The 14,502-nt window shown below is 43.4% G+C and overlaps 2 protein-coding genes across 2 annotated transcripts in view; one reads left to right on the top strand and one right to left on the bottom strand.

Moving 5' to 3' along the window:
- The window catches only part of mrps27 (mitochondrial ribosomal protein S27), a 114,747-nt gene extending 101,589 nt beyond the window's left edge, over nt 1–13,158 (bottom strand). The window contains exons 1-2 of the mRNA XM_073048329.1: nt 12,869–13,158; nt 9,707–9,787 (exon numbers count right to left, since the gene is read on the bottom strand). Coding sequence (XP_072904430.1) covers nt 9,707–9,787; nt 12,869–12,932 — 145 coding nt within the window. The 5' untranslated portion in view covers nt 12,933–13,158. The remainder of the gene's footprint in view (nt 1–9,706; nt 9,788–12,868) is intronic.
- ptcd2 (pentatricopeptide repeat domain 2) overlaps nt 12,639–14,502 on the top strand; it is a 42,417-nt gene continuing 40,553 nt past the window's right edge. Inside the window, exons 1-2 of the mRNA XM_073048330.1 lie at nt 12,639–12,958; nt 13,086–13,256. Of these exons, the coding sequence (XP_072904431.1) occupies nt 13,151–13,256 (106 nt within the window). The 5' untranslated portion in view covers nt 12,639–12,958; nt 13,086–13,150. The remainder of the gene's footprint in view (nt 12,959–13,085; nt 13,257–14,502) is intronic.

Raw genomic sequence — 14,502 nt, 5'->3', positions numbered from 1 at the left:
AAATTTTCTTTTAGTTTTTTTTGGGTTTTTTTTTTCTCTTTTTTGATTCTTTTACATTAATACTATGAGTTTGGGAGGCCTTATATATTGATTATTATATATCTGATTGTCTATTTAAACTATTAATTATATACTCTCAAACGTTTTGTATTCATATTTCACTTACGTTTTTCTTAAAATTAATAAAAAGATTTAAAAAGAAAGAACAATCTCACTGAAGTACAAAGTATTTGTTAAACGGGTCTGACAGGGCAGATCTATGAGACTGTATCCAATCTGCAGATTCTAGAAAGTGGAGATGAAATCTATTGATATGCAGTCAGTGATTTTGGACTGAGGAGGTCTGCAAAGCTTCACCATGTTATTTTTACTCAAGAGTACAACAAATGCTCAGTGTGTGTTAAGGCTGATATTGATAAATTTTGCCACTCAGTAAACAGGGTGACAAAATTAATTTGCTGTAGACCAGGGGTGTCAAACTCATTTTAGGTCACGGGCCGGATTGAGCAAAATGCAGCTTCATGCGGGCCGGATCAGTCGGACGCGTGTGAACGCAGCTTTCGTTGCCTCCGTTTTTTCAGCCTGCTCTCATGTGTCTCAGTCTCTGCTATAACTACAAAGTGTTTCACTTTACAAATTCCGTTTCTTATGAAGACTGCCAAATCAACACTAAAAACCCTGAAAACCTGGTACCTGAATAAACTCAGCATTAGCCATATCATACGCCATAGGCGCTTCGATTACTGGGGCCAGCTTTAATAGTAATTAGATATTATCTCGCGGGCTGGATTTGGCCCGCGGGCCTTGAGTTTGACATATATGCTATAGACAGTCAATGATAACCTGATGCCAAGACAGCAAGTATGTGAGCTAAGAACCAAGAAAGAAATCAAAGACAATGAACTGGAGTATTTCAATACTAGAGTATATCAAACACTAAGTGCTGGATAAGCCGTATGACGAATCAGAGCTTGTGCAAATATCAGGAGACATTGTGATGAGTTAACCAGATATATTCAGTTAAAGAATGAAAATTCATGTCCTGCTTTTAGATAAAATCACTTACAATTAACAAATTTCATGACACATGCTGGTGATAACAAACCTGATCCTTATTCTGAGACAATATGTAAATAAGAAAAAGGTCCTTAAAGGATCCTAGAAGTAATGTTGCCGATCCAACAAGAGAAACCACTATACTACAATTGTAGTTATACCCTATGAGGGCAGCCCAACTTAACTGGGAAATAGAGGAACACACACAAAATCATGGAAGATAGTAAAAGCTTCTTTAGGTATGTGAATAGCAAAAAAATAGTTAAGACCAAAATTGGGCCATTGAAGACAGAAACGGGTGAATTTATTATGGGGAACAAGGAAATGGCAGATGAGTTGAACAGGTACTTTGGATCTGTCTTCACTAGGGAAGACACAAACAATCTCCCAGATGTAACAGTGGCCAAAGGAACTAGGGTAAAGGATGAACTGAAGGAAATTTATATTAGGCAAGAAACGGTGTTGGACAGACTGTTGAGTCTGAAGGCTGATAAGTTCCCGGGACCTGATGGTCTACATCCCAGGGTACTTAAAGAGGTGGCTCTAGAAATCATGGACACATTGGTAATCATTTTCCAATGTTCTATAGATTCAGGAACAGTTCCTGCTGATTGGAGGGTTGCTAATGTTGTCCCACTTTTCAAGAAAGGAAGGAGAGAGAAAATAGGGAATTATAGACCAGTTAGCCTAATGTCAGTGGTGGGAAAGATGTTGGAGTCAATTATAAAAGAGGAAATTATGACACATTTGGATAGCAGTAGAAGGATCAGTCCGAGTCAGCATGGATTTATGAAGGGAAAATCATGCTTGACTAATCTTCTGGATTAGAGTTTTTTGAGGATGTAACTATGAAAATGGACAAGGGAGAGCCAGTGGATGTAGTGTACCTGGACTTCCAGAAAGCTTTTGATAAAGTCCCACATAGGAGATTAGTGGGCAAAATTAGGGGACATGGTATTGGGGTCAGAGTACTGACATGGATTGAAAATTGGCTGGCTGACAGGAAACAAAGAGTAGCGATTAACGGGTCCCTTTCGGAATGGCAGGCTGTGACCAGTGGGGTACCGCAAGGTTCGGTGCTGGGACCGCAGCTGTTTACAATATACATTAATGATTTAGATGAAGGGATTAAAAGTAACATTAGCAAATTTGCCGATGACACAAAGCTGGGTGGCAGTGTGAAATGTCAGGAGGATGTTATGAGAATGCAGGGTGACTTGGACAAGTTGGGTGAGTGGGCAAATGTATGGCAGATGCAGTTTAATGTGGATAAATGTGAGGTTATCTACTTTGGTGGCAAGAACAGGAAGGCAGATTACTATCTAAATGGAGTCAATTTAGGAAAAGGGGAAGTAGAACGAGATCTAGGCGTTCTTGTACATCAGTCAATGAAAGCAAGCATGCAGGTACAGCAGGCAGTAAAGAAAGCTAATGGCATGCTGGCCTTAATAACAAGAGGAATTGAGTATAGGAGTAAAGAGGTCCTTCTGCAGCTGTACAGGGCCCTGGTGAGACCCCACCTGGAGTATTGTGTGCAGTTTTGGTCTCCAAATTTGAGGAAGGACATTCTTGCTATCGAGGGAGTGCAGCATAGGTTCACAAGATTAATTCCCGGAATGGCGGGACTGTCATATGTTGAAAGATTGGAGCGACTGGGCTTGTATACACTGGAATTTAGAAAGATGAGAGGGGAATCTGATTGAAACATATAAGATTATTAAGGGATTGGACACGCTGGAGGCAGGAAGCATGTTCCCGCTGATGGGTGAGTCCAGAACTAGAGGCCACAGTTTAAGAATAAGGGGTAGGCCATTTAGAACAGAGATGCGGAAAAACTTTTTCACCCAGAGAGTGGTGGATATGTGGAATGCTCTGCCCCAGAAGGCAGTGGAGGCCGAATCTCTGGATGCATTCAAGAGTGAGTTAGATAGAGCTCTTATAGATAGCGGAGTCAAGGGATATGGGGAGAGGGCAGGCACAGGGTACTGATTATGTATGATCAGCCATGATCACTGTGAATGGTGGTGCTGGCTAGAAGGGCCGAATGGCCTACTCCTGCACCTACTGTCTATTGTCTATAAGTACTCAGCAGGCCAGGAACATCCATGGAAAAGAGTAAAGGATCAATGTTTTGGGCCAAGACCTTTTATCAGGACAGGAGAAAAAAGATGAAAATCAGAGTAAGAAGGTGGGGAGAGGGGAAGAAGAAATACAAGGTAATATGTAATAGGTGAAGCTGGGAGAGGGGGAGGGGTGGAGTAAAGAGCTGGGAAGTTGATTAGTTGAAAGAGATAAAGGGCTAGAGAAGGGAGAATCTGATAGGAGAGTTCAGAATGCCATGGAAGAGAGGGAAGAGGGAGGACACCAGAGGGTGGTGATAGGCAAGGTAAGGAGATAAGGTGAGAGAGGGAAATGGGAATTGGGAATGGTGAAGGGGGGAAGGGGGTGGGACACCATTACCAGAAGTTCAAGAAATTGATGTTCATGCCATCAGGTTGGAGGCTACCCAGACAGAATATAAGGTGTTGCTCCTTCAACCTGAGTGTGGCCACATCGCGACAGTAGAGGAGGGCACGGACCGACTTGTCGGAATGAGAATGGGAAGTGGAATTAAAAAGCTGGCCACTGGGAGATCCCACTTTTTCTGGTGGACGGAACACAGGTGCTTGACAAAACGGTCTCCCAATCTACATTGGGTCTCACCAATATACAAGAGGCCACACTGGGAACAGCAGATACAGTAAATGATCCCAACAGACTTACAGGTGATGTGTTGCCTTACTTGAAGGACTGTTTAGTGTTACGAATGTGCCACAACTCTGAGGGGCCGAAGGGTACAAAGTAGCCCCCTCCTTTCTGAGAATCGCAAGATCGCTATTAATTCGGGTCTGGGATCCAGGAAATGAGAGAGACACACGCAGAATCCACAAGGGTTTGGAATGTGGGTCCTGGCCTCAGCAAGGCGGAACCATTGATAACGGCCATTGTCTCTTGGAGACGGAATTGTGTATTGAGTACTGTACTATTCATTGAAGCCCTCAGGGGATGACCAGAGTGGGCTGGTTGAGGGATTGCATCATCCCAACCTGATTGACATCTGAGACCCCGTGAGTAAGGATAAAAGAGGGTCTGGGGAACAACCCCTTTAGACGCACCAGGAGAAACACTAGAAATCCCGTGACAGCGTTTAATAGCGACAGCCGGTGGGGCTCGCGTGCGTCCTTTTCCCTTTGCCTGGGGAATTGGCGGGATCGCCACGGAAGAACGGCTTAGCTAAAGAAGAGACACACCAGGAGAAATGTATGAGTCCGGTGGAGGCTTGTGTGTGTGTCCACCCTTGCCCGGATGACAAGTCCTCCACGGAACAGCCTCGCTAAAGGACAACTACGGATCAAGAGCGGATAAAGGAAAGCTGGCAAGTTTCTATTCTCAAAACCTCTCTCTCTCTCCAACAATTGAAAACCCAGCGGTCCCCAAAGGCTGAAGCCTGTATGAACTGAATGAACTGAGTGACTTTTATATTTCCATCGGACAATACATTATCCCCTAGACAACGATAGAGCTATTTCTTATTGATTATTATTATAACTGCACTTTTAGAGTTAGTATTGACAACGTATATTATCCGTATGTTTGCATTGATATTATTTTTGTGTATTTTTACCAATAAATACTGTTAAAGATAGTACCATCAGACTTCAACGGACCTCTCTATCTTTGCTGGTAAGTGACCCAGTTACGGGGTTCGTAACATTAGGGCCTTGAACAGTAATGACGGAGGAGATGTAGGGGCAGCTGTAGCACTGTTCCGCTTGCAAGGATAAGTGCCAGGAGGGAGATCAGTGGGAAGGGACAAGGGAGTCACGCAGGGAGCAATCCCTGCGGAAAGCAGAAAGTGGAGGTGGGGGGGGGGGGGGGGGAGAGAAAGATGTGCTTGGTGGTAGGATCCCATTGGAGATGGTGCAAGTTACGGAATATTGTGTGCTGGACACGGAGGCCGGTGGGGTGGTAGGTGAGGACAAGAGGAACCCTATCCCCGATGCAGTAACAGGAGGATGGGTGAGGGCAGAAATAGAGGAGTTACACTGGAGGAGGATGGTATGCCCAAACATGCCAAAGACAGGAACCCTCAGAGAATAACATATGTATAGTGCCATGATCATTTTGATATTGGCTATTTCAGTTCTCTGGCATGCTCAGAAATTTAATTAGAGAGATCAAACAAAAATTAATGAGGAAAAAAAAGAACCTAGGACTTGGGCAGTGATGAAATAAAATAAAGCTCTTAGCTGCAGCAAGAAGATAGATATGATGGAAGATCTTGGGGACAGCAGTCTAGCTGAGTTTACAAAGTTTATAAATATACCAAAATCATCACATATCATTAGAGAAACTGGAATAGACAATTTTGAATGGAGCTTCCTTTGGTTCTAAAACATCTGAAAATCTAGAGAGGTCATCTCTATGCAATTTTACTTCAAGGAGCAAATAATAATTAACCAATATTAAAACTATCAATAACTAGCAAAGATTTTCCTTCATTTTGAACTTTGAAGTGTTGAATCAAATTTTTGTAAATAATAAAATTAAAAGTTAACCAAATAGAAAAAGTTATTAAGGATGAAGAAACCTGCCATTGGTTCCACAATTTAATAAAATAATTACACAAGTATTTTAAATGAACATTCTTTAAATTAAGGATATTTCTCTTCATTCTGGAACCCAGTTTCCAGCAATTTCTCACTCCTATATAATTTGCTATTCAAACACTTCCTCTATGTAACTTTAGCAGTACAAGTAGTATAAACACCTCCAAGCCCATTATAAAAAATCAGTTGCTTTAAATACATTTGGCAGCATTTTGCAATTTGACATGCATACTCATATTGCTTTCTACAATTTTTCACTAGAATCAGCTATAGATTGTACTTTATAATACAGCTTGGAATATAATTATAAGTGATTCTGAGACACATCCTGCAGATGTGCTGGGACACATCATCAGTGATGTAACCTGGGGTCGTCGGGCGTTTTGGGTCTTTCAACATCATACATCCTCGCCCAGGTGACCCAGCTGGGGTTGATCAGACCTCAGCTTGTGTCGCAGCAGCATTGGCCCATGGATCACCTCTCCTGATCTGGAGGCTCTCTCAGTGGCCTCCCTGATGGTCCTGATCACATTCCTCTTGCCAGCCCCAGTGATGCCAAGTAGGGTGTAAACTCTGCAGAGTGAGCGGCCGGTAAAACCCTTGCACCCGGCTTCGTTGGGCTCGCAGCCAGCCTTCCAGCCTCGCCTCCAGCACTGCTCCATCAGTCCCTGGTACTTGGCCCGCTTCCGCTCATTTGCCTCCTCAATGCGGTCCCCCCAAGAAACTGTTAATTCGATGATGACAACCTGCTTCGAGGACGCTGAAGGACCACATCCGGCCTCAGTGAAGTTGTTGCTATTTGGTCGGGAAACTTCAGCTGCCTCTCCATGATCAACTTCAAGCGGCCAATCTGATGCGGCGCTGAGCAGGCCTGATGATGATGATGGTCTGGGCTGACGTAGGGGCTGTGCTCCAGCTCTGACAAAGGAGATGTTTGTCCTCTGACCACTCTGGTGGTCATGGCCATCGCAATGCTCTCTGCCACTGCCTTCAGCACCTGGTCATAATGCCACCGGTAGCGACCTTCCCTCTAGGCTTTAGAGCAGCTGCTAAGGATGTGCTCCAGTGATCCTCTTCCTGGACAGAGAGGACATGCTGGTGTATTGTATCGCTCTTGCCCCAGACATGGAGGTTTGCAGGGCTTGGCAAGACATCATAGACAGCCTGGATCATAAACTTAATGCGCTGGGGTACTGCCTGCAAGATGTCAGACCAGGAGATTTTCCGCACCAGCACACCTTCCCACCTTGCTCATGCTTCCTGCTGCCGCATGCCCACCATCCTGCTATTCCTCTCCTCTACAATGCCAGCCCACACTTCCTCCAGGACTAGTTAGCATCTGTCCTCGCCTTTGGCCTTGTCATAGCGAGGTTGTGAGACGGAGCCCAGCCCCGTTCGCTCAGTTGACACTGTCCCCACCAGCGCCCTGTGTCTCAGCCGGGACTCTGCTACCACCGGCCCTTCCTGTGCCTTCCACTTCCTGCCCATCCGTACTCGGATGCCTGCTGCTGCCACTTTAGGGTCCTTGGAATCCCTGTACTGCAGCACCTCTCTTATGCGGGGACACCCTGAACTCCTCGTCCAGGCTGCTGAAGGGAAGTCGCAGCTTATTGCGCCTCCCGTACAGGGCTGTGCCACTCAGACTACGAGGTGGGCCCAGCCACCTTCGAAGGTACTTACTGACCTTTCTCTCCAGTAACTCCACAGTTGTCACAGGCACCTCGTATACCAGTAGCGGCCATAGGATTCTGGGTAGGATGCCATGCTGGTAAATCCAGGCTTTGAATCTTTCAGGTAAGCCTGACTTGTCCACCGTGGTGACCCAGCTCTCAAGCTCCTTGGAAGTTGATTGGACGGAAGTTGCATCTCTGAAGCTACAGTTGAAGACCTTCTCCAAGCTCTTGACTGGCTTCTCAGTGATAGATGGAATTGTAGTGCCATCCAAGGTAAAACAAAACTTGTCCACCGCTTTGCCCTTCTTCAACACCATGGACCCAGATTTAGCTGGTTTGAAGCTCATCCCTACCCATGCGATGAGCTTTTCCAGGCCCTGGAGGATCCACCTGCCGCCAGGAACTGATGTTGTCGTGACAATGAGGTCATCCATAAAGGCTCTGATCGGGCGGGGGCTGCCGAACACCAGACTTGATCAGCGGGCCTTTACACTCTGCTTCAGCTGCCTTGATCATCATATTCATAGCAAGGGCAAAGAGAATAACAGAGATTGTGCACCCAGTTACAATCCCCTTCTCCAGCCTATGCCAGCCTGATGTCATAGCTCCAGAAGGGAATCTCAGTCTGAAGTTCATAATGAGGTCCTTGACCTTTCTGGGAACATGGTGTTGGCCCAGTGTAAACTCCACCAGTTTGTGGGGTATTGACCCATATGCATTGGCGAGATCTAGCCAAAGTATGACCAGGTCTCCCTTCCCCATGTGCACCTCCCTGATCAGCTGGGTGACTACTCCAGTGTGTTCCAGGCAGCCAGGCACTCCAGGAATTCCACCTTTCTGCACTGAAGTGTCGATGTAAGCGTTCTTGAGGAGAAAGTTCGTCATCTGGTGGGACAAGACACTAAAGAAGATTTTCCTGTGCCTGAATTATCAAAGAATGAAGTTGTGATAACATGAGTGCAAACACTAGATGCCACCTTTCTGCATTTTATCTCCCATATGATAGTTCCATAATGAACATCAAGCCTACATTATGGAGATTTGCACAAAATAACTCATGCATCAGATTTACATAATTTTCTACAAGGAATGTCTGTGATACATTATTACATTGCATAGGAATATATGTTTATGAAAAATCTCATTGCCATCAGCAGTTTAAAAGGACAAAATCACCTGATGTCAAATAAAATTAATACTATTCATTAGAAGGATATTTTCATTTTTGCCATTTTTCCAGTGAGGAAGAAAGGCAGACCCTTTAGCTCCTTAGCTTCAGGCTATATGAAACAGTACTAATTTTGACAGTCATGAAACAGCTGGAACAGGGATTGGAAACACTGATAATTAAAAAGTTAATGCCATTAATCTGACATTTATAGAATTTTAACAAATCACACATTTTATGGCCCTCAATCAAAAGGCCATATCACCAGTTTTATTATAATTGAGATACAGCAGAAACAGTACTGCGAAAATTGTTATGAGAATAATGAAAAGCACAAATCAACTTGGGCACAATGGGGGGAAAAAAATCCATTTCAGAAAGCAAAGGCTTTTTGCTGAATTGCATGCATTTGCCTAATTGGAAAAAAACCTCTGGAATGAAAAAAGATCAAATTGTTTTGGTGTGATTTAGTATTGACAGAGGCTAACAGTAATTTTACATTCCAAAAAGAAATCTACTTGGCATATTTTAAAAAAACACAAGCCCATTACATCATCCTTCAGCAGCAAAATACTTTGTAGCCAAAACACAAGTGCTTTGAATCTTATCCAAAAATAAAGGAACTTCACAAAATATGTTACCAATGCTAGGTGCCGGGGAGTAGGTTAACTGATAAATGCAAATTTCTGTTATCACTTGTTATTTGTATTTCTTTCCTTGTTGATAAATGTATTCGTATAGACAAGTTCAATGGTTGACGTGGTCATGGTGGGTTGAAAGACCAGTTTCTAAACTCAGCGACTACTCCATTTCTATTTAGTTTAGTAAATGCCATATTTTGAAGCCAACAAATTGCAGGGAAAATCTAACTGGGCCAACACAGCCTTTTTTTTCCAGGTTTAGTTTTATTTGGATGTATCCTTAAACACCAAGAAGATAAGAATATCAAATCTCAAACAAACATGAATGTGAGTAATGATATCTAAATTGAGGGAAAGCAATCTTTTTAAAAAGTCTATTATTTTAGTTTTGGGTATTCTGCAAAGCCCAACATTTTCAAATACACTTGATATACATAACTTCTTTCAGAGCCCCAGTGAAACTATAGAAACAAGATCCAACAAACAGTACAACGTACAATCCCAATGAATTTTACTTACCCAGCCTGTGTGGATCTTCCTTTCTCTGGTCCCATTTTTCACTGTTCAAATAAGCTGCAGACAGCAGGCACCTTTTGGTAACTGTATACAATAAAAAGAAAATACTTATGAAATAATATTATTTCATTGAAGGATTATAGCAGAACATTAGGCAAACTTAAGTCTAAAAAAGGCAATGAATAGTTGAAAGAAATTGTGGATGTTACCCAGTATACGTGGAGGTCTTAATGGTACATGTTCAGATGATACCACAAGAAAATAGTATGCAGATGAAGAGAAGCAGGCTGCCGTTAAATAGATCTGCAGGATGCTCTAGCTCAACAGCTGCTTTTGTCTGCTTCCCAGAATTGAGAAAGAGCCTTTGATCTGAAACATCAACTCAGTTTCGCTTCCCACAGTTATAACCTGACTTACTGAGTACTTCTAGCATTATTTGTATTTATTTAATATTTCCACCATCTGCAGTTTTATTTTAACGCCAGCCAGGGTAAACATTAACTCGACATCTATCCTGTCAAGCTTTGGAAGCATTTCATGTTTCAATGAGACCACCTGTCAATCTTCAAAACTCAAGAGAATACATTCCTAGTTGACTTAATCTTTCCTCATACAAAAGAAATTCACAATCCCAGCATTTAATCTCAGCAGTTCTCTCAAATGCAAATGTATTCTTGCTCATGGAGGCTAAACCTGTGCGAAAAAAATATCTAGATGCACTCTCATCTGTGCTCCATATAATTGAACTCTTTATTCCTGTACTCAAATGCTTTTGCAATGTAGGCCTTTGCACCATTTACTCCCTCACACTTCATACTAATTTCCAACCTGGATAACCTCAAATCTTTCTACCTCATCTCCCATTTGCCATCTCCTTCTAATTTACCATTGAAATCTTCTGTCTTCTACTATCAGATTTCCCCTCCTCCAATCCTTTAGCTCTTTTACCAATCAACCTCACAGCTCTTCACTTCACCCTCCCTCAGTTTCACCTATCACCTACCTCCTGTGCTTCATCCTCCCCTCCCCCCACTTTCTTACTCTGACTTCTCATTCTTTCTAGTCCTGATGAAGGGTTTTGGCCTGAAATGTCAACTGTTTACTCTTTTCCATGGATACTGCCTGCCCTGCTGAGTTCTTCCAGCATTTTGTGTGTTGCTTTGGATTTTCAGCATTTGCAGATTTTCTTCTGTTTGTGCTGTCTTGTTACGTATTTAACATGCAATATTTGAGTAATATTGTAAATATATTATTTGAGTAAACATTCTTTGTTGTTTACACAATTCATTGCAGGTTATATGTAAAGGTACAAAAATGGCATACGTAATCACACCATCACATCATAAGTGGTGGCCGAATGACATATGCCTCAATAAATAAACAAACTAAGCTTACAGGTTCTCCCAGGCTCCTGTGGTTTTTCTTTTGATTAGTTTTTGGAATTACAAAATGTAACAAGTCTCTCCTTCGATAGGTTACTCATATTGGAGTAATGTATTGGCAGACTGACATCCTTTCAATGAAAGGTCTATAAAACTGATAGGCAGAAGCACAAAGAAAACAGCTTGTGCTAACATGGCAGAAATAAAAAAAAATCTTTATATGTTAGAAATCAAATATATATAAAACCAAAAAAAATCTGAAATACAATTGAGGCCGGTTCATTGGCTATATTTAAGAGGAAGTTAGATATGGCCCTTGTGGCTAAAGGGATCAGGGGGTATGGAGAGAAAGCAGGTACAGGATACTGAGTTGGATGATCAGCCATGATCATACTGAATGGCGGTGCAGGCTTGAAGGGCCGAATGGCCTACTCCTGCACCTATTTTCTATGTTTCTATGTTTAAGTCAGACAGCATCTGTGAAAATAGAGTTAATTTTTCATGTCAGACAGCCCGAGCTTCAGAATCAGGTTTATTAACACCGGCATGTGATGTGAAATTTGTTAACTTAGCAGCAGCAGTTCAATGCAATACATAATATAGCAGATAATAATAATAAATAAGCAAATCAATTACATATATTGAATAGATTAAACAAAGATGCAAAAACAGAAATACTGTATATTTAAAAAAAAAGTGAGGTAGTATCCAAAGCTTCAATGTCCATTTAGGAATCAGATAGCATAAGGGAAGAAGCTATTCCTGAATCACTGAGTGTGTGCCTTTAGACTTCTGTACCTCCTACCTGACGGTAACAGTGAGAAAAGGGCATGCCCTGGGTGCTGGAGGACCTTAATAATGGACACTGCCTTTCTGAGACACCACTCCTTGAAGATGTCCTGGGTACTTTGTAGGCTAGTACCCAAGATGGAGCTGACTAGATTTACAACCTTCTGCAGCTTCTTTCGGTCCCGTGGAGTAGTCCCTCCATACCAGACAATGATGCAGCCTGTCAGAATGCTCTCCACGGTGCAACTATAGAAGTTTTTGAGTGTATTTGTTGACATGCCAAAACCTCTTCAAACTCCTAACAAAGTATAGCCGCTCTCTTGCCTTCTTTATAACTACATCGATAATGCTGGGGCCAGGTTAGATCCTCAGAGATCTTGACACCTAGGAACTTGAAGCTGCTCACTCTCTCCACTTCTGATCCTTCTATGGGGCAGCTTCAATTTCAACTTTCAGAAGTTATGTTATGTTATGTTAAGCGTCATGAAACCGGAACTTGACCTGCTTATTGATTGGCCATGTAAATAAATCCGATGCCGTTGTCTCAAACGACCGGGTAGTTTTCTGAGACCTGGCCACAGTTATCCCTTAACTTAAAACACACACACAATACTTGGCAATTTTAATTCCAGTGAGTTTACTCTGCACCGATTACCACTTCCTTCCAACGTTACAATGACCACGCTTGAAACTGAATTGGCTGTAATAAACTTTGAAATACCCCTACAGGACCTCCTCGTTCACTAATGCACCCGGTTGACGTTTCTGAGCTCGGTTGTGCCAGGTTGGTTTGCTCTGCTACCGCTCATTAGACACCAGAAATCCCGCAGCTACCAGCTCCCACGCGGGGTGGCTTACAGCGCCTCTCTCCCTCCCTCCGCCTTCACTGCACAACTACACCCCGCCGTACAGAGCCCGAGACCTCGAGCTGCGGGGTTCACGTTCTGGCGGCCTTACTGACGACCCCGGTGCCCTTCGGCCCATTGGTTGATACCTGGCCGCTCCGCTGCCACTCCGAGTCTGCCGAACAGAGCGCATCGCCGTAACCAGGCCGCCATCTTGGAACGCACCAGGGGCCTTCTCGGTAGGTTGGTACAGCGGATAAAATAAATAAAAATAAAATTTAAACAAAATGGTTGCTATTGTTAATCCTTTCTGTCTTTCGAGTAAAAGAACAAAATGAACGGTGACTGCGTGCAATTTCTCCGCAGAAGGTCACAGGTCAGGTTTCGCAGAAGAGGAGTGAAGCCCCCCCCGTGGCCGCGCTCGGAGGAGAATGGCGGTGATTGTGACGCAGGGGCTCCGCGTCCTGCTGCAGAACCTCAGGTGCGGCGTGTCCGCTCCGCCGCCGAGACCCCGCGTCCGCGACTGCCGGCGCTGCGGTGAGTACGAGGGAGAGCGGCCGATCGGCCGGCCGGGTCCTCCCAGTCACCGTCTCCGTATCATTAGTAACCATGAGCGGGAGGTGAACCATCTCAACACCACAGATGCATTGGTGTACCAGGCACATGGCAGACCCCCTTTAAAGGAAAGTAACTCGGCATCGTCCTTCTGCATGTGATTTCTAAAATAAAGCGTTTTACAAAGCTGTTAAAACAGAACCCATTTTTCAGTCAATGTCACCGATTGCCCACCGCTTTCAAAGATAATGCGTGGTGGTTTCATTAGTTGAAATGTGCTCTTGATGCTTACTGGCCAATGACAGTTCTTAAGTTTAAATAAAAACTGAATAACTTAAAGTAGGAAAGGATCTTGTTAAACGTTTATAACAAACGTGTTTTCTCATGCAATGTAAGGACAATATCTTGAGTTAGATTGTGAATAACTAATACAGTATTTTTCAGGTTTTAATGTTATCGGAATGGGATTTTATTGGAAATACGATTATTAACTATAATTAACAATCTAATCAGGTGCTTAGGGAAATAGTTAAACTTGCTAGACAGTACACACACAATGCTGGGGGAACTCGGCGTTAGGCAGCATCGATGGAAATGGATAAACAGCCGATGTTTCAGGATTGGAAAGAAAGAAGGCAACATATAATGTGAGAGGAAGGGAAGGAGTAAAAGCTAGAAGACCCTGGTGAAGGGTCTCTGCCTGAAACATCGACTGTTTTTTTTTTCATTTCCACAGATGCTGCCTGACCTGGTGAGTTCCTCCAGCATTTTGTGTATGTTGCTGCTGATATCCAGCACATGCAGGATTGGTGAAGCCAGGTGGGTGGGGAGGAGGGATGAAGTAAGGAAGCAGAGAGTGATAGGTAGAAAAGGTAAAAAGAGCTGGAGAAGAAGGAATCTGATAAGAGGGTGGACCATGGGAGGAAGGGAGGAGGAGGAGCATTAAGGGAGGATGTTAGGCAGATGAGAAGAAAAGAAGGAGTAAGAGGGGAGTAAGAATTGGAAAAGAGGGAAGACAGAGGCGGAAAATACTGTTTGTTAGAGAAACTGATGTTCATGCCATCATGTTGGAGGTTAACCAGATGGAATATGAGGTTTTGCTCCTCCAACCTGAGAGTAGCCTCATTGTGTCAGTAGAGGGAGCTATCAGCTGACATGCCGGAATGGGGACTGGAATTGAGATGGCTGGCCACCAGGAAATCTTGCCTTTTGCAGATGGAGCAAAGTC

The sequence above is a fragment of the Hemitrygon akajei genome, chromosome 6, assembly GCF_048418815.1.
Source record: "Hemitrygon akajei chromosome 6, sHemAka1.3, whole genome shotgun sequence".
NCBI lineage: Eukaryota > Metazoa > Chordata > Chondrichthyes > Myliobatiformes > Dasyatidae > Hemitrygon > Hemitrygon akajei.
Note: the sequence above shows the minus strand (reverse complement) of the source record. Positions and strands in the feature narration are given on the sequence as shown.